General features: G+C 46.8%; 1 protein-coding gene across 1 annotated transcript in view; it reads left to right on the forward strand.

Annotated features, from left to right (window-relative positions):
- Positions 1–20,311, forward strand: part of GPC4 (glypican 4) — a 69,927-nt gene that overhangs the window by 25,161 nt on the left and 24,455 nt on the right. The window contains exon 2 of the mRNA XM_042807369.1: positions 6,267–6,425. Coding sequence (XP_042663303.1) covers positions 6,267–6,425 — 159 coding nt within the window. The remainder of the gene's footprint in view (positions 1–6,266; positions 6,426–20,311) is intronic.

The following is a 20,311-nucleotide window of genomic DNA, read 5'->3' on the forward strand; positions in this document are numbered from 1 at the left end:
AAGAGGTGCAGCTGGGGATGAGCATCCATGGTGATCGAATCAAGGACTGGGGCTTCTGTGGCTGTGGAAGGGCTGGAGCCCCCGTGCCGGGCTGGAGGGCGATGCTGGCTGCAGACCTCTACGGCCAGGACCTGGGCTTGGGTACGTGGGGTGCGCTCTCTCTTTTGGTGCTTTTTGGGTTTGAGATCCCAATGAGAATTCCATGTGTTTTGAGGCAGCAAGAAAGGAAAGCTGACCCTGGTTGCATGGCGGTGGCCTTTAGGATGCGAAATTATTCATATTGGGAATGGGGTGTGTTATTTTGTGTCTGGTGATGGACGGAGGGAGGATGCTGCACGAAGCGCTTCCAGAAGCGTGCAGTTTAAATAGTGGATCAGGCTGGAAATAGCACTGTGTGCTCGGGAGCATCAGAGGGAGGTATGGCTCTGAGTCCCCCAACCTGGTTTGACCTGCTCTGACCAGAGGGTACCAGCAGCGCTGCATCGTTTGCAGGATGTGAGCTTAGAAATTTCTAACTCTGCCCTCTGTAGATGCATCGCCTCCGTTAGCAGGACCTCAGTGCTGTTTTACATCTCTTCCTTCCTGGCACGCGACCATCTCCACAGGAGTATTTTCCCCAGTAAAATAAACACAAGTCCCACAGCAGCACAGCGTTAAAGCAAGCGGAGAAAACTGACCGCTTGGTGAAAAAGGAGTACTCCGATAAGAGCCATCAACTAAGAATTCAAGTTTGCTGCTTGTGCCGGGCAAAAAGCTCTTCTTCAAGCAGCGTGTGTGTGACAGCCAGGGAGCAGGCAGCAGGGTTGCCTTTGGGCGTGCGTTGTGCCCCTTTGGTGTTTGCAGCTTGGTGTCATTTCACCTGGAAATATTTATATGCTAGGACGCTATCTGGATTTCTGTGGTGCTGTTCATTAGCAGATACCTAAAAGCAGCAGGAGCAGCGATTAGGGTGACCCAGCCTTGCCCTGGGGGGCAGGGACTGCTGTGGCTGTGGGAGGTGTGGCTGTGCCCCTAGGGATTATGGCAGCAACCCTGCAGATGGGCGGGAGCTCACCGTCCATTCCCAGCGATGCTGAGCATCCCTGAGTCATTCTGTAGCCTGGAAAACTGGGCAGTTTTTATTGTTTTAGGTACAATTAAAGGTGATCGGATTGGATGGATGGTTCGGTAGCCGTGTCTGTCTCGATGACTCCAGTGGAGTCAATCACAAGCTCGTGCTTTGCTTTCTTCTTCTTGTCCCTTGTTACCGTGGGGCCGGAGCGGCAGAGCTGTGCTCAGGGGTGATGCTAGTGTTTCTTGTCATCTTTGTTGGGGGTTTTGAAAAGGCTTGGTAGCACGTCAATTATATATGATGGGTGGAAGCCTAATATTCTGTGATAATTAGAAGGCAAGTCTAGTGTGAAATCGGATTAGAGCCCAGCATTACAGTCCAGGATTCCTTTAGTAGTTGGTTCAGAGGAAGTCATAAAATTCTTTTAAAGATGAGACAAGCTGATGTGTGCTAGAGGTAAGAGGCAGAGCGTGAGGCTGGAATGGTGGTCCTGCTTACTGGTCCCCCAGCAGTGCTTGCCTTCCACTCCTCCACTAGCCCAGTTTACCCCAGCCTGTTTTCTCACATAGAAGCGAAGTCCAACAGTAACATCTCAGACCATAAACTGCATTTGAATTGTTTACTGAGCTGCAATGAAGGGTTAGACTGCGTACGGGAGTGTTTTAAAGAAACAACCCCCCCCCCCGCCCCCTCCCAGCAAACCACTCCTGAAAGTTTAGCTAGTTTTACAGCTAGGTATACTTAAAGTATGAACTTGGTCAAGGTGAGGAGAAGCAGTCTGGGAAGGCATGTTAGACATCCAGAAACAACATTTTGAAAAGGTCTTGGAAAATTGTTTGGTGAAGGGAACTACTTTTCAAGATCACAGAGCCCCTGAGTTTGTGCTGCACACTTATTCATTCGATGAAAACTTGTTTTCTGACACATTGCAAAATAGTTACTTGATTTGGAAGAAACTCTGTGTTCCTGGAGTCTGCTAAATGTGGTGTTTCTGTAATGGCTTAAATCATAAGTTTGCAAGATTACCTTTCTGAGCACATTTCCTTGGATGTACAGATGGTAACATCGTGTACCATTACATTTCTATCTTTAAACTACCACCTCCATTCCCCAGAGGTGTGCTGTTAACTAGCCAAGGAGCAAGCTTCTTTTGTAATTTTGGTCCCTCATTTCTCTCTCTGTATTCTTATGTAATATAAAATAGATAAAAATTCTTGCTGCAACAGGCCCTGAGAAAGATCTGCAAATCCATGACAAGCTGCAGTGATGGTATGCATATGCGGTAGATATTTGGAGTCATTCTCTGCTACTTAAGTTCTTTTTGCCATGCAGCCCCTGACGTGATGATTGTACACCCTGCCAAACAATTCAATAAAAAGCCTAACTTGAAAGGAAACTGTGGTAGAGTTATATTTTTGCTGTGCTCACATGGTGATAAATTACAAAAGCTGCTGAGTCTTTAACACTCAACAGTAGATGAAGAGTTGCCTTGTATGGGCATTGTTTGATGAGTTTTAACTTGGGAAATTATTATTGCCGAATGTGTCTTTGACAGTGAGTGTGCACCGTGAGTGTTCTTTACATAATATGCATAAACATTAGATCTCTGTTGAAGTGGGCCTAAATATTAGTGTTTTTCACTCCCTTTTCTTAGAGGAGTTCACTACTAGTTGGAAAGATGAAGAGCACTGTCTTTTGGTCTTGGCTCTAGGTCGGTGTTTCCTGTTGTGCATAACTGGTCCGTGCTCACGTGGACCAGTGGCGGTGGCTGCTTGCCAGACTCCATCGCTTTCATTCCCCTGCATGCCGTGGATTTAGCACTGTTGTGTTTTCAAGCTGTTGTCTGAGGATGCCATGCTTCGGGGTCTGTTTGTGGAGGTGCAGGCAGTTCCCGGCACCGCAGCCGCTCGCTGAAGGGGCGTGTGGTGGATCCATCGCCCGAGAAGGCGATGAGACACGGGGATGTTGCGTGGCTCTCCCTGCAGAACTCAGGCATAGGATGAGTTCTGTGGATGGATGCTGAACAGATCAGCTCTGCTGGCTGATTTAAAACGAAGGCTAGACATAAGATTTCTTGCAAACCATGTCAGTGCCTGTTGCTTTGTTCAGTGAGGACATACTCTCAGGGATGTGGAAGTGCTAAGGACAACCCTCCCCGTGGGAAAACTGGAGCCCCTCAGTGACTTTCCATTGGTATCTCCCACTGTGGCATAAGAAAACTGCAAGAAAAGCAGCCCACAGCCCTAAACTTTATGGTTTTTAACACTGGGTAACACAGTTCATCTTCCTGCGATTAGCACTGAGTAGCCGGAGCTCCTCAGCTCCAGACAGAGCTAATTCTTGATCACAAGCCGAGACCACATAGTGCTGACATGACTGAGAAATATCTTCCATAATTAGATTGCTTGGTCATTCATTTTTTGATGTCTGAATTGCATTTTAGAGCATAATTTCTTAATGATCAACCAAATGGGATCTGTGCAAGCTTGATTTACTATCAGTAGTGTTTTCCTTGCTTGGCTTTGCACGTATGTCCCAGGGAGGCACTGTCCGAATCTGGAATGAGGGGAGGTCAAAGAAAAATTATTTGCTTTGTTAATGTTACTTGTATTTGTGAATAACTTGGGCTCTTATTTTTTTATCATAAATAAATTGGAGTAGTTGTTAAAACCACTGTTTTAGGGATCCCAGAGCATCCATGGACAACTTCAGAGGTGTCTGCAAAGTGTAACTAGGGAAAGAAATCCTGCTATCAGTAAGTTTGAATTTGCTAAGTAGAGGCTTACCCCTCCAGCATGAAAGACTGGGAGGTATGTAAGTGGTAACTACCGAAGTTGGGCATGCATCGTGAAAGTGGTACTGAAGTCATGAAGTGCATTTCAGATAAAATATTTCCAACATACTTCCCCCCACCTCTCCCATGCTCCCCCCCAAAAATTTAGGAAACCTCCCCCCAAACAAACTGTTACAAGAGTTTTGAAATAAAATTATTTTGACACCTCAAAACTAGCCATTGCTCTAGCAGTAAATATCACTTGCTATTTCTGTTTCCTGTTATGTCAAAGAGCCTTAGTCCTGTGTAGGAACTGGAGCAGGGAGATTCAAAGTGAAATGAAGCGGTGGCGCTTGGGCACTTTTTTTAATGCTTCCTAGTAAGGCAGACTCATAGAGGAGTGTCCAGGCGTGCTCTGGGGTGGATTTGTTGGGCAGGAACCAAAAGTCGTGGGCGCTCTTTTTATCTTTTAAATGCCTTATCAAGCTAAATGGAGCCGCATCCCGTGATGCGCCCCGTAATGCCATGTATTTGCCGCTGGAGGTGCTCCTCTGAGACAGAAAGAAATAGAGTTTGTGAAAAAAAAAATACATCTCTAAGGAGAGATAGCAAGATTTTTCTGTGTTTTCCGAAGCTTGTGCCTAAGCAGTGCTGCTTCTTGTAACAGACTTTGAACTTTCCATAATTCAAGAGCAGCAGACGGTCTTGTGCAATAAGCTGTGACAGAATTATCATCTGTTGGTCAAGGTCTCTGTGTAATGCCAGGGTAAAACAGACAAACAAAAGGAAAATACATTTAGGAGGAGAGATTCCTAGGAATTAGATAGATAGATAGGTAGAGAGAGAGAGAGAGAGAGACAAAGATATAAAAATATTTGTGTCTTATTTTAAAATGGTCCTTAAGTGTCTGAAAGGAGAGATACCAACATTTCTGGGCTAGAAAGTCATGCAAAGTCATGCAAAGGTTCAATAGCTGGGAAAATGACGTCGTTATGAGAACTTGCACAAGGCAGGCAGAGAAGCAACTCCTCATGTTAGTCACGGTCAGACTTTGTTTTGCACTGTGCAAAAGCTGGTTTTGTTTTTCTAAACCCACTTTTGATGCTCTAGCAGATAGGATGGCTCTTCGGTAAGTGGATGGTTCACCTCCTGTTGTGAAGAGGTTATTTTCTGTGCAGGGGGGCTGACAAGTCCTTTGCAGCTCTGGCATTGAATCTCACAACCTCGGTGGAGGTTGGAGGTTGGTGGTGGCTTCCAGGGTATGAGCAGGTAGGGAGGAGCCTTCACTTCTCCATCTGCTTCCTCTGGATGAAGGATAAAGTTTGGCAGCGGGGTGTGAAATGGGAGAGAAGGCAGCAGCTTACATGTAGGCTGTGTCTTTTAAAATACCATCTGACTTGGAAAGATGAGTTTCTCAAACTAACTGCTTGTTTTGATCATATCTTCAGTGTTGATAAAGATTTGCACAGTTTGCCCAAGTTTGAACCACTTTAGCATAAGCCCACCTGCCTGTGCTGGTGCTGTGTTGTGGGACCTGTCAGGGAAGCTGGAGCTGAGGATTGCTATGCAAAGAGATAACCTTGGCCCACAGAACTTGACAGCAGCACTTTGCTTCATCCTGCGCTGCAGCGAGACGCGCTAAAAGCAAATTCTATGGGGCCAGATCCTGTGCCCAGATAGTCTGTGAGATTTTGAAACGGAACCATGGTAGATGCTTAAGCACTTTACGATTCCTCTGACCAAGCCAGCTTGAGCCAGATTCCTCTTAGGAGAGCATTATCTTTCAGGGTGAAGGAAGAAAAATGTGTTTGAATTCTCCAAAACTGACCACTCAATTTCACCCAAGGTGATGACAGAAAACTTTAAAATTAGGAGCTGGGAAATAAAAAGCTTTTTAATGAGCTGTTTCATAAAAAAAAAAAAAAAGTATATTTTAATATCAGTGTTAACTGTGCTTCTGAGGGAGATTACTTCTCCTGTGATAATTGGAGGTAGGGAGGGTGAAGAAAAAATTGTTTGTACAAAAAGGACCATTGCTGTCGATACTGTGTTGTGTATTAACTGAATTAATTGGAAGTAATTCAAATACTCAGCAAAAACTTCCAGAAGATATCATGGTACATACAGGTCAATTTTCTGGCTCTTCAAATTATACTGTGCAAGATGAGTATCTGTTTATTCCATTTATTAACTGAATAAATAAGAGGACACTTCTTAATGCTCTTGCAGAAAGACAAGGAGTGGTATTTGCATGTGGTGCTATAAAGTTCCTCTACAGAATCAGGTTTTGATGTGCCTGGTCCAGCGCTCGCAGTGAGGGGGGCTGTCCTTGGGAGGAGATGGTGCTGCGGGTCCTCCCACCCCCTGCCTCACAAAGCCGACCTCTTTGCCCTTGCATGGAGAATCCTTTTAACCTGGGATATTTTCTTCTCTGCTTTTCAGGTGACCACTTGAAAGTCTGCTCGCAAGGCTACACATGCTGTTCTCAAGAAATGGAGGAGAAGTACAGTCAGCAGAGTAAACACGACTTCAGAAATGCCGTCGTAGAGCTTAGCAATCACTTACAAACCATGTTTAGTTCCCGATACAAGAAGTTTGATGGTAAGTGCAAAGACCTTGAACTTGCTCTCCTTGGGATAAAATGTAAAAAAATCCCCATCCTGTTGACCTCTGTGCAATAGTTCTGCTCTGCCTCCCACTTTGCTGAGGAAGTTCATGACTCATGGCTCGGAGGGCAGAGCGTGCCTTGTTTTACAATGCCATGAGAGAAAAATATTTGCTGGTTATGGCTGCTTGTTTTCCAAAGAGGGAGATCTTTCTTTCTGATTAATCTTTTGAAAAAACATTCTGCTTTTAATGTAAGATTGCAGTTAGTTTTGTTGGTACATCCAAGCAGCACATGTAATTGTAATGTGCACATCTTGCAGCCCCGATCCACAAAATGCTGATCTTTCCCAGTGTGTTGTGAACCAACAGGAATTGCATCCATCTCACTTAGCCTTTGGCACTGAGCAGAGCAGCAGATAAATACAGAGCTGGTTTTGTGCAGAGGCCGAGGGTTCAAGTGTGATGCAGGGTCAGAAGCAAAACGAACAAAGTCTCGGCTGAGTTCCCATCACTCGAGTGACGCTAACGGCTGACTGATAAGCAAATGACTGGTCTCGGCATTGCCCTCAGATCCGCAGCGGTGCCCTGTCAGACTGGTCTCAGTGGGGCATGCCTGGCTGATGGGAGCTGCGGGAAGAAACTCCCTCCGGAGGTAGCTGGCACACACCTCTCCAGCGTTGCCCACCTTGCAGCCGGGCACCTTTCTTCTGAGAACGCCTCTTGCAGACAGCCGAAGCCGATGCCCAGGCATCCGACACAGCACCCGTCTGAGGTCTGAGCAGCATCTCTTGGTTTTGTTGCTGAGCTCTTGGTCGTGGTGGTTCCCACGGGGCTCTGCAGGTGCCTCAGTGCTCCCAGGCTGGGACATCCCCAGGAGGGAGGAGCAGAGATCAGGGTCCTGCCTGGGTTGTCCTTGTTGACTGGGGGAATGAGGTGATACCCAAGTGCACGTGGAAATGTCTGAAGAGTCGGGTGGGCTGTGTTGCTGAGGCTGCTGTTCTGCTCGTACACCATCATTGTTGTCTGGTAGTTAAGAGTGATTCCACTGCACAGCTCCTCTGGACCTTTTTCTCCCTTGTTTGGTCATTAGTTCAACATGGATTTTCTACTAATATCCTAAAGCCTGTGTCTTGAACCTCCCAGGGACCTCCTTTACATTACTGCAGCAGGTAGCAGCCCTTTTCTTTCAAAAGGAATTGGCACTTGGGCGAGTCAAAAAGTCCCTGGGTATGAAACTGCAGTGAGTCAAAGTAGAATTACGCAATCATCTTGATAGCATCTAAATCTGCTAGCTAAATATTTCCCTCTTAACCTCTGTTGTCTCTACCTGCTGGTACACCAAAGGGGCGATAGGGAGAGTACCAAAGTGTCTAGACTTGCAAGCTTATTAAACACAGAACAAGACACTTAATGAAATCCAGCCCATAGATAAGCCCTTTCAAAGAGACCAGAAGAACAGCATCTGCTTCACCTTAAGTGAACGACGAAGCTTTTTGAGATGCTGCATTGAAAACAAAGAGCATGCACTGTTCACTGTATTAGCATCCCTGACGTGGTGCAGACGTATTTCTAGGTGTGTCTGCCTGTTTGTAGGGTAAGAGATGGCTGCAGGGCTGCATGACAGCAAGGGGGGTATTAAGTTAAGCTGAGATGGATACCTGTCAAAGCACAAGGCTTCCAAACGGGTGAGCTTTGATAGGGAGTCCTGTACAAGCTGTTTTGTTTGTGCTACGTGGTTCTTCCATCAGCCCCTCGCAGCGTGCCCTGTGCCGGTCTCACCCTGATCTTAGCCCTGGGAGTCCTTGACAGGCAAATCTGGAAGGGGGTGGTGTGATCCTGTTCCTGGAATCTGGATTTACTGTGCCCAACCTGTCCCTGAAGGGTGTTTCTCTGCCCTGTACAAAACTAAAGAAGGAGAAGTAGCAACCTCCTCAGCTTGTCCCAAAACCTAATGGCCCCGTCTTTGAGCATTTGCTAATATCAGATATAAATCTTTATTTGCTGCAGCCAGAACTGGTTTAGGGATTTTTATTTTTTTTTTTTTTAATCTTACCTGGGCTGGAAGCAGAGATTAACTGATTACTATCCTCCATCATTTACCTCTTTGAAGGCTTTTAATCATGACTGCCTCTCTTCTTCCAGCCCAGTCATCTGGAGGCTGAAGGCATCTGGTTTTCAGCAGCACTCTTGCTGGTGACTGGGACAGGTTGAGGAGTCTTCCCTCTGATGTCCTCTAACTTCTGTAAGAATTTTGGAATGCCGTGCCCTTGACTGTTATGGTGGTTTTGTTTGTTTAAGAGCCCACTGTTGAGTGATCGGCTGCTTGTGGTATGGCGTTTCCTTCCTTTGGTCCTGGTGCTTGGTCATCAGGTCAACTCTGTTCAGCTCTGCCTTGTGTGTTTGAGTTCTCCTTGTCCAGTGTAATTCTTCCCACACTTTTTGAGTTAATGTGCCCAAACTACAGGAAGGAGAGACAATAAAGACCCATATATTTGTCCTGAGGTTGGAGAAGCATGTGGTCCTGTCCAGAGCTCTTACTTTGCATGGGCCCATGCTCTGATATTAGTGTTTGCAGCTCTTTAGGGCTGCCTCATTACTAGTAGCTAAATCTATTAAAGTAAAGCCGATGCAAAAGAGCTGTGCACCTTCCCCTGTTTAACAAGAAATCCTCTGTGCTACAGCTGTGTAGAGGGACTGAGCAGGCAAGATGAGTTACTGCAGAGGCTGAATTCACTTCACTTGATCTCCTGATAAGTGGGGCAAATGCTCCTCTTGCAGGGTGACACATCCCCATGCTGCAAAAGACCACTCCAGGATGCACCTGAAACAGCAAACCGTGTCCTCCAGCTCTTTGCAAGTCTTTGTTGCAGGTTCTGTGGCTGCTAATCTCTCAGCCTTGACATTCAGGTCCGAGAGGAGAGGCAAACCCGAGCTGCCTCCGTTATGTGCGTGACCTTTGCAGCAGTTGCTGCTGCAAAAGGACAGTCGAAGTGGCGGCACGTCCTTTGGATGGAGGCTGGGATGCCCCGTGGCTTTTGGAGCGTTCGCATCAGCTGTTGCCGGAGCGCTGTGTGCCGTTGGAACCGTTGCCAGAATTGCTCTGATCTGACACAAAAGCCGTACGGAAATGGATTATCTCCTCTTAATCGGGAGCATGGAACAAGCTGCTGATTATCCGTCCCCAAAGGGCTGACCAGAAGTCGTTTCAGCTCCTAATGCGTAATGTGACAGCATCGGATCTTCCTGCCTGTGTTCCGCTTGCAGACACCGGGAGAAGACTGGAGCTTTGGAGTCCCATATCTTCTATATCCTGTCTAAATGTTTGCTTACAGTGCAGCTATGTAGGCTTCTGGGGGTGTCTCTTCTTGTAATTTAAACCACTAGCCTGATCCCAGTGTAGCAGTAAGGTATATATTTCCAGCAGTAAGGGAAATGCTTTTTTGATGAAATAAAAAATACTTTGTCAGATCCCTCATTGCTAAATGTTGTTAGAGGTGAAGATTTGCTGTTGTTTCCGGCATACCTGATCTCTGATATGTTTCATTGGGAAATTAGTGGGTGAGATTCTCTGACTGTGTGTCTCCCTCCATGACAACGACAGCCATGGGAAAGCCACAAATCTGTGTGACTCTGACATCTCATGCCACAGAAGCAGCTATAACAGTCAGGTCTTTAAACACCCCCCACCCCTCCTGCCCCCACCCCCTTTTTTTTGTCAAATTTCTTTTGCCTTCTCTCATCTTCACCAGTTAGTGCTCTCCCCTTCCCTCTCCCAAGGATTAATAACATTAATAAGATTAATGGTGACATTAAGACTTCATGAATGCTCGGTCCCATTTATTAAACTCCAACTTTCACCTCTTTTGCCCTTTCAGGCTGAAGTTTTCCACGCTGGGGTCTGTGCTAGCCAAGCAGTCCTTTGGGGAAATTGCTCAGCTGTTTTGAGGAATTGGAGCAGGGACAGGAGATAGCCCATAACTCTTCTTCAGCATTTCCGCTATTCTTTTGCTTCCTAGATAAGAAGTTCTTAGTTTTTTCTTACTAAAGACACACTCTGAATGTCTCAGAAGATGGAACTGTTGTGCCAGGCCTTTTCTGGGGGAGAAATTATTTTTTTTTTTGGTCAGCTGGTGGCAGAGTGATTGGGGAGGACAGAGCCCCAAGCCCCGATGAGCAGAGGGGCTGCTGAGCCTCTGCCTTGAGGGGCCGAGTCCAGCAAGCAGCTGCTTGTTCTCCTGCATTTCACAAACACTTTTGCTGTTGCACTTGAAAGCAAGTCTCGTCCCTTTCTTCTGTGTGCTCTTGATTTAAGGAAGGCAAGCAAGCTTCTGCAACCCTTGTTGTATGGTAATGGTACGTACAGGAGACAAACATGGGATGGTCTGTCCCCAGGCTGGGCTGGCAGTAAGTTTGGGGTTCCCAATGCCCAAGCGACAGAAGGATTTGTACAAAATTGTACAACCTGAGCCAGCATCTGGGAAGCTATGCCAAGGGTCCTGTTTCTGATCCGATCTCCCTGACTTTGCCATTAGCATTTAAGATAAAACAAATACAGAGGTGGGTGTAAAATGAAACCCCTTTGGGACAATGAGAGGAAAGAAACCAAATCCAAGCAGCCGGAGCCAGCCAGGGGTCCCAGAGACAGGGGTGCACCCACCCCTCTGCTGCACGGGGACTGGGCAGAGGGCACGGAGGGGACCCCTGTCCATGGGCTCCATGCTCATGTTGGGCAGAGTAGCCACAGGTATAAAGCAAAATCATGCTGTGCATCTTTACAGCATCCCAAGGTGCTCTTGATCTTCTAGTGCGAGCCTTGTTGTACTCATGGGTGTGTAAATTACTTCCAATAACTGGCTTGTGCCTGAGTCTGAATGTCTCTAGTGGGAAGGGGGGACGTTGGCCAAATACCTTGTAAGCTCTTCTGAAACTGGGGGAAAACCCCACTGGAATCTCATATTTTTATTTATTTTTTGTTGTTCAGATAGTCATTGGCATCCAGCCACTGTCTCCAGGTAGGAATTAGAAGGGAGGTGTGCTGGGACAGCGGGATGCATGGCTGGGAAGTATTAATAACTGGGAATCAGACCAGAGGGACAAGGGAAGGCTTTTGTGGTCTCTGCTGCTCTGGGCAGTGTGGAGGTGAACGGTGAAAGACGAGCCCTGCAGGTGCCCAGCCTACTGCTCTTATAGTTAGAATTTGGCAGACCACTGGGGCACTCCGCCTTACTGAAATAACTGCCCTTTGGGGACCTTCATCTCACATGAACCGTTTTGGAGGAACTTACTGGAAACTGTCTGCGAGAGCAGAGACCCGGGACATCATCCTGCTCGTGTGCCAGGGCCTGCCCCGTGCCCGTGGCACCCAGGACCGTGGGGTTAGTCCGGGCTGCTGGAGCATTTCTCTGTGCAGGAGGCAGCTCCAGGTGTTGTGGCTTAGCAGGAGTTCTGGGAGTAGGGACCTGGTGGACCTTTGTTTGCTGTGCCAGAGCTGCGTGGTGTTTGTGCTGCTGAATAAATCTGTGTGGGGGAGAGCTCTACCATTACAACTCATCCTCTGGCAAGCGCACCGATGATGACTGCATCATTAACATACAAGTAATAGAGTGGTTTTGTCTATCTGCTGCCACTCGTGTCTGGGTGAAGGCACAGCCTTGTTCCTCCTTCTCCAGAAAAGGATGTCACCAAACCTCATACCAGCCAGGGCAGAAGATGGTGGGAAGATCCCTCAAATTTTGCGAAAGAAGCAGTTGCTGAGAGCCAGTTCTTCAGACTTGGTTTCAGACCTGTGCTTACCCAGGGTAGGGTTGGACTGATTTAGGAGGAGGAGGGGGCAAACACCAGCATACTTCCTTTAGAAAATCCCACTTGTGGGCTTTTGTTTGTGCTTTCCCACTCACTGCAATAATAATGAAACAAATTGTCTTCTGTCTCTACTATCGAAGTTTTTTTCATTTAACTGGCTTCTCTCCATCTGGAGATTTTTAAGGAGGTACATAAACTGCTGTGATTTTTAGTCTTGTCTATTAAGAAGGGTGATTCTTGTCTGATAGTGGTGGGGACCAGACTTCTGTTTTGGGATGCTCAGAAAGATCCTGAGGTCAAGTTATCTCAGAAGGACAAGATCTCAAAGCTGGGGAGGCTCCTGCCTGAGTGTAGGAGGGGGGAAGGTTTTTTTTTTTTTTTTTTAAAAAATTTAAGAAGACTGGATTTTGTAAGTGAGCAAGATGGGCAAAACCACTTCGTGTATGGGCTTGGAGGGATCAGTCAGTCTTCTGCAATCTCAGGTCCAAGCAGTTCTGCTTTTAAGATTAGAGGTAAATCGCTCTTACTCTTTTGTGTTTTTCCCAAAAGCAAAGATGCAGGCAGCACGCTTTATGCTTGGCTACAGGAAACAAGCCTGGTGCTCTCTGGTTACTAATTGCTGTCAACCAGTCAATGAGCTATTGTTTGTCTGTTTAAAATTAACTCTCCCTTCCTCCTTCTTGCACAAAGGAGCCACCTAGCCTATGCGCTGGCTCGGGTTGCTTGCATAGTCCTGGGAGCTGCTGCCCTGGATGCCTGTTGAGTTGGTGTTGCTTTGGGGTCTTGTGGTGGGCTTGGGGGTGTGATATTTCACCAATGCAGAGCTGGAGCTATTTCATTAGTGTTAGGTGTACTGTAATGTCCCGGTGTCCAGCCGTTTGCATGCTGGATGAACAAATAAGAGAGGCAGATCTAGCCAGAAGAGCGCTCTCTGCAACTATAATGAGATGAGGGGAACTGAGGTAATGGGAACAAGAAAGCCATCCCCACCATTCAGCAGCACAGGTCCTCTTCAAGCTCTTCAACAGCAGTAGGAAGGGAGGCTGGGAAGAATACATATGTGTGAAGTACCTTAGTGAGCGTCCTAGAAAGCTCCTCTGAATTGGGGGTATGTGGGAGGCAACATGAAGGAACTCACTTTCTGATTTTTCACGTAATGTTTGTTGTTTGGGGTGGGAAGTTGGTGTGTTGGTACTGAATGGATGTGGATCAGCAGGCTAAAGTAGCTGAGAAATAACAGATGTGTTTGAAAGGTCAGCTGAGATTGAGGAATGGGTGCAGTGAAAATTAGACATGGTGGGGGAGTGGAGGGAAGAGCAAGCAAATGGAAGGAAAAGGAAGAGCAGCAAGGGAGGTGTGTTAGGGAGGACGGCCATTGAGTCATGGCCATGATGAGGACGGAGGAGCTGGGAATGAAGGACCTGCTGCTCAGGGAGGAGGTAGCGTGGGAGCAGCAGGAGAAACCCTCTATAGGTGCCCCGGGACAAGATGCATGGGCAGTGACAGCCCCTGGAAACAGGGACGAGGAGGCTGCGAAGCCTGGGCTCATCCTGCCATGGGGGCTGCGGCAGAGAGGGATGGGAACAAGGGCATTTCTGCTGTCGCTGCTTTACTAATTTGTGGGATGACTGATACATGCAGCAGGATGTGATGTGCTGCACTTTGCTTCTTGAATCACAGAGAGCAATCTGCACTGTTTTTGTCTCCTCTTTGGTTGGTTCTTATTCTTTTAAGGAGCTTTGTCTCAGTGTGATGGTGGTGATCTCGCACAGTGTCTTATTTTCTGCCCTGTTCCTGCCAGCCCCAGAGTGTAGAGGAAGATTATGCTCTTGGGGCCTCCAGAAGCAAAATCTTCTAAAAATTCTGTTTGGTGGTGGTGGTGGTGTTTCTCCCTACGGGGCTGCAGCCCAATTGTTGTTACTGTCTCGAAACCTTTCACCAATCAAGCAAAGTTTGGGAAGATGTCCCTCCCAACTCTCCAAGGTTCACATGTCAGGGCTGTTGCTGTGTCACTGGTGTGATTCAAGCCTGTATTTCTTCAAACTCCGCAGAAGACTTCTTCCCATGTCAGTAAGTGCTAACACATGTTTGAAAACAGGACAGAGAAACAGCTTGTGGATTTGCCCTGCCCTTCCTGAGTTCATATTCAATAAATGTGTTAACACTCTGTATTCATCGGTTTCTCAACACTTCTGGAAAAAGGTTGTTAAGCTATGGTTTGTTTTTCCCTGGTGGAAATTACAAATGCGGTATATGCAATAAAGGAAGTGAAGGCATATTAAAAGTAATGAGGCACATTTAGAAAAAAAATACTTCTTTTTCCTTTGGAGTAGGTGGCATGGCTGCGGATGGCTTCACCTTCGAGGTAAAAAGAGCTGTGAAACACTCGTCTCTTCTCCTCCAAATTCCTTTTATCTGTCTGGATTGAATTTTGCTCCGCATGGTAGGAGCAGCTGCAGGGTGGAGTTTGCATCCACAGATGCACCTTTGTGAAGGCGCTGGGACGGTGCCGGCGCCGGCCCCTCACGGCGCAGCCTCCGGGCCGCGGCTCGGGCAAGAGCGTTCGTCTGGGAATCCATCTTGCTGTTGTGGACATTTTATGAGTAAACCATTTCACGAGAAGATATAATTAATGTCTTTGTGGCAGTGTTCTCCTGTACACACTGGAAAGCATAATTGTTTACACAGACAAGCAAATTAAAGGTTTCGGTAAGACAGACGGTCCTTAATTAATCATAATCTGGACAACTTATTAAGAGTATACCTGAAAAGCTGGGTGGCAAATTATCTGAAACTAATTAATTGTGCCTATAAAAATTCAGCATGTTCCCTCTGCATTGCTTGAGCCTAGTTTTATTTGGTTTTTAAGGTGTGCTGAATAATTGCATGTCTACCTGGTGTCTGTTTGCATAGTCAATTTGGAAACCTCAAACAGAATGAGGCCAGTTGAAAACACAGCTCTAATCTAAGCAAACCTGGTGCCTGTGAAATGTAGCATGTCCGGCGGCCTTTGGGAGCAGAAAGGTGCGTGGTAGCCCTGGTCTCCTTTTGGAAGGACACCAGAACACCCGAACATGGCCAACAGATGGGCATCTGTAGAGAGCACGTTGGCTCAACGGCCTTGCTGAGCTCTTGGTTAAGACTCTGCCTTTTTTGCACCCTAGTTAAGGTTTCCTTCACTCTATAAAATGTGGGGGGGGATTTTGGTGCCGAGTCCTGGATTGCTTGTAGTTTAACTCTTTGCAGTTGCTGGAAAAGGAGCAGGAGCGGTGCCGTCTGTGAAATGATTCTCTGAAATAAATGCGATGGGGAAATTCAAGGCAAGACTTTGCACACCAGCAGTGGTCAGGTGTTGGTTCAGCCCCGAGGATTCCCCGCCTGGCTGGAGGGGCAGAGGACAGCCGTGCTTCGGTCCTGCCGAGGGGCAGCCGGTGCTGGTGGTGGCAGGAGGCAGCTCTGGCCAGGCAATTTTGCTGCTTCTTCCTTTGTCACCAGCATTCGTAGGGAAATGCTGAACCTGCCTGTGGGTGAAGGGGAACGTGCCCCTTTGATGTGTTCATCTAATTTCCAGGAGAGGCCTTCGATTTGGGTAGGACTGGGTCCTACAGCAGCAGGCTGTCCTCATCATAAGGCCTCTTGTATGAAAATCCCACTTTTAATGTATCTGACAGTGTTAGCACAATGAATAGGAAAACGTTACATATCTTCTTAAAAAAAATAAAATAAATTAAAAAACAAACAAACAAACAAACAAAACAAAAAACAACCAAACAAAAAAAACCAACAAAACCAAAGGATATTTTCAGATGAGACCTATGAATCCAAGATGAAAAAAAAAAAAAAAAATCAGTACAAAAATCTAAGGAAGTGGATGTGTTGTCTGGAGGTGGGATTTGCCCTGTGCCTTGCAGCGGGTGGAGTGATTATATTTTTTCAAGTAGCTCATATATCCATAATTTGAAAGAAAGATGGTTTTGAATTGTTCTGGCAGTGGAAACTGATGTCATGTGGAAGCACCTTGAGGAGGTGCGGTGCTCTCCTGTGCTAGGTTACTGGCAGGGCTGGTCTGCCCTCAAGCTGCAAACAGGTAATACATCTTATTACATGAAAAAAAAGGAAACTGCCAAGTAACTATGATTGTTTCCCACTGTGCTCTTTTATGGAACAGTTTGTTCAAAAGCAGAGATTTTATTTTTATTCCCTCCCCACCCCAAACTCTAATTGCAGAAATACCAGATATGTCATATCCAGTCTTTCTGCAGTTTCTTGGCTTTCTCTGAGTTTTGAGCATTGAAATTCTACACTGAAATTCAAATATGTTAACAGAATAAACAGAGCCCAGAGCTGTAGATTGCCTGAGTGCAAATTACTGCCTTTTCTATCTCTAAAAGTTAATTGCATTGGAAATGTCATCTTCCTTTGAGCATCAAAGCCTGTAGTGTCCACAAGATTTATTTCGCAATACAGATGAATTTTAAACTTTCTTCTTGGCATTGGGAAAGGTTTTGTGGCTCTGGTCTCAGCGGGCAGCTCAGCTTTGTTCTGCAGATGCCAAGGCTGGTACCCTCATCCCTCCTGAGCATCCCCCCGAGCGACAAGATGGCTTTGCATCAGCAGGGCTTAACCGAGAGGGTTTGAAGTGGTAAAATGTGGACTCGCTGCTGTATCAGGCTGGACCAGAGCTGGCTGAGCCATGTTAGCCCAGCACCTTGTCTGGGATCAGCCCTCTCCGTGTAACCCAGACATCTCTCCACACTCTGCTCTTAGCTGGGAGGACCAGGGACACCTTCAAGCCACGTCCTGCTCCCGTGGGACAGTTGGTGAAGTCCTTTCCGGCACTGTGTGTGTGTGTGCTTATGCCCGTTTGTCAACAGAGGGGCCAGCCCTTGTTCTGGAAGTTTAAACAAGATAACTGGAGGGAAGAGAGAGCCTGCCGTCCCTCCAGATAGCAAGCGTCCCGGAGGGCACTGGCGAAGTATGATTTGTCATCTGTGAAAAATGTTTGCATTTGACAGCTTTTCACAGGAAGCCTGTCAGAGCGATAATTTAATGAGTACAGATTGCTTGCAACACAGCTGTAAAACGTGCTTTTACAGTGCTGTAAAATAAGCAACTGAGGCCTTTGCGTGTTTGCTTTGTTTGAGAACAAGTCAACTTCTAATACAAATGAAAGGTGGTCATTTATTTTACCCAGCAAACAGTCAAGACGTAAGAGAGGAACCTGCTATTTTTCTTCTTGTGGCAAGGTTAATGCTGGGTTACACTGGTGTTTGCTAATCAGCTTGTTTCTGTGAAGGGGAGAATTAATATATAATTAGATGTAGGGAGTTACTAGTCAGATTAGCATTTAAGTCGAAAAAAGGACTTTTGGGCTTTCTTCTTTTTGTTACTGATCTCTATGCTCATGGTTTGCACAGAGGAAAGCTTAGCGTTCCTTCCTGTGCCCAAGCTGGTTTCTTGACGGGGGGGGGGGGGGGGGGGGAGAACAGAAACTGAGGATGCAGGCTTACAGTATGCCAACCGCTAGAGCAAACATACCTGTTTATTTTTCTCATTTAATCCTTGCTGCTGACCAAGTGAAGAGCAAGGTGCGTTGCGTGGCGGAAGATGCTGCCTTGCATGTCCCGCTGCTGGGTCCGTCCCTGCTCGCTGGCGTGGGGCGGCATCCCTGCCGGTGTGCTTGGCACCCTTCCTCCCCACCTTGCCCACCTCATCCCCCCCGCCCCCTCCCCAGGAGCCTCGAGGTGCCAGCGAGGCCGCCCGTGGCCCCGGGGGGGTCCCATCCGGCGCGGTTGGGGGATGCAGGCGCGTGCTGGCGGGGGAGGCTTTGCGGGGCGGGAGGGTGGGCTGCAGACACCCAGCCTCCTCCGGCCTCCTCCCCTTCTGATTTGGAGAGTGGCCCCTGAGAACGGGTGTTTTCTGCCTACGGAAACGCCGGCTGGTGCTCGAGCCCGAGACGACGGCTGTGCGCGTGCGTGGTGCCTCCTTCAGCAGTGTTTTAAAAAGTGGCTGGTTTTGGTGGGAAGTTTTCATTTCCTTTATTTACCTTCCTTTTGGGCAGGGAAAAGCTGCTGGCTGGGAGACTGCAGGTGCACAGGTATTTGCTGCTAATTAGGTTGCCTTTTTGTCAGGGTAATTAATGAACATACCTGGTTCTAGCCCACATGAAAAATTGCGAAGAGATGAAGTGCTCGAAAGCCTGGTTACAGTTTATTCAACTCCCACTTTGGAGTGTAACCAATAAAATGAGTTTAGGCAGGAGAATAAATTGGTTATGGTAATATGAATGTATTACTTGAGATAACTTTCCTGGCTTAAAACATTGCTTTGGGTTCCTTTAGGCTGGTGGTTGCAACTGTGTAATAGATTTCCCATCACTATAATTTCAAAATCTTATTCTTTTTGAAGAGTTTGCTGATGCATCTGCCATCTCTTGTGCCTGGCATGAAAGTATTTAAATAAACAACTTATTTGGTGGTACTAAAAGGTCTGAGCAAAGGAAGGAAGTGAGCCTTCAAAATGATTAAGTGAATTAGAAATTAATATACACCAAGCTAATCTCTATAGTATAAACTCAACAGAAAAAAATCTTCCTGGAGAGGAAATGCCAGTCATGGGAACGAAAGTGGAGGTTCCTGCTGATACTGGACAGAGGATGTGTTGGGTGTTTGAAATCAATCTCTTCTTCCCTGGATCATTTCTCTTGTGCTCCTAAGAGGCTGCATTATATACAGCCATGTCAGGCACTGAGCCCCATGACTTTGTTCGTCAGGAACTCGAAGAATGTTTCAGTTTTTCCAGAAAATGTTTTCTGTGTTAGGCTTTGTTTGTACTGGAGCACTTTGAAGACGAAAATCTGAACTTCAGCATACTTCTAATACGTTTTAACAAGGTTTAAATTCACACTGGGCCAAAATATTTCCCCCCCCCTTCCTTCTAACAACTTCTGGCTTTAAACATTACTCCTTTGAGGATTAAAAAAAAACACAGAGGCATGTTTTATTAAAAAATATTTATTGAATATGAGTCACAGAAAAGCAGAGGTCAGAATCCTCAATTGCTGGTGGCATGCATAAAATAATACGCTTCCTCGCCTGCACCGTGCGTGGTGGTGGGGGGGCTGTGCCGGCGTCCCCCCCCAGGGCTGGAGCAAATGGGGGGGCAGCTCGGTGTGAGCAGCACCAGCACGGGGTGGCTTGTCCTGGTGGCACTTCCCCTGGCTCTCCTCAGATCTTTCCCAAGGCCAGGGAGTGTGGAATTTTGTTCCAAAATGGCCCAAATGCATTTGGCTTAATGGACCCCTCCCCTGTTTTTTATTTTAACCCATCTGCACTAAATCTCCAAGGCTTTGTGGTAGGGTCGTCTTTGCTTAGACCCACGTACCAAGGCTTTAATGGCACTGTCTTGGTGGGGGATGTTCTTTAAACTCACTTTGGCAGATGTGTCCAAGGTGCCAGACATCATCAGGTCGTCAGCTTTGGAGGTGTATGTGGCACTGCCAAGACGCGGTGGCAGCACTTCGGCAGCGGCCGCCCTCCGGCACTGGGCTGTCCGGTGCTCTCAGAGGGTGAACCGAAGTGGGGATTTACTTCTGGAAAGTGATGAAACCCAAGGGCCCCCCCCGTCTGTCCTTTGTCATCTGAAAAATCCCTTGTCGCTCTTGTGCCAAGAGTTTAGCCCTTGAATTTTGAGCAAACTCTGGCTTAATTGTGGTTTGGTTTTCTGTACTGCCACAAACGTCTGAAGCCCCATCTGCAATCAGGGCCAATTAGGTAAATTAGAGACAGGCCCTGCCCTGAGAGCTGACAAACTTGCAAGACAGGCAAAAGAACCTGCAGGTAGATTTTTGGGTTTTGCTTTTAAAATGTATTAAAATACATTTGTTTTGATTTTTGTTTGTTTGTTTGTTTGTTTTTTTCTGAGGTTAGTTTATGATCATTCAGAAAATGAATTGACAACAGCAGAAAAGAAAGATCCATTTGTGCAAAATGTCTGTTTAACAAAAACCCCACTTTTCTCTCTTTTTGCTTTCCAATAGTCTTGTGCTTTGAAATGACTTAAGATGGCTGAATGGTAAC

This window comes from Tyto alba, unplaced genomic scaffold (genome assembly GCF_018691265.1).
Source record: "Tyto alba isolate M040663 unplaced genomic scaffold, T.alba_DEE_v4.0 Super-Scaffold_5, whole genome shotgun sequence".
Lineage (NCBI taxonomy): Eukaryota > Metazoa > Chordata > Aves > Strigiformes > Tytonidae > Tyto > Tyto alba.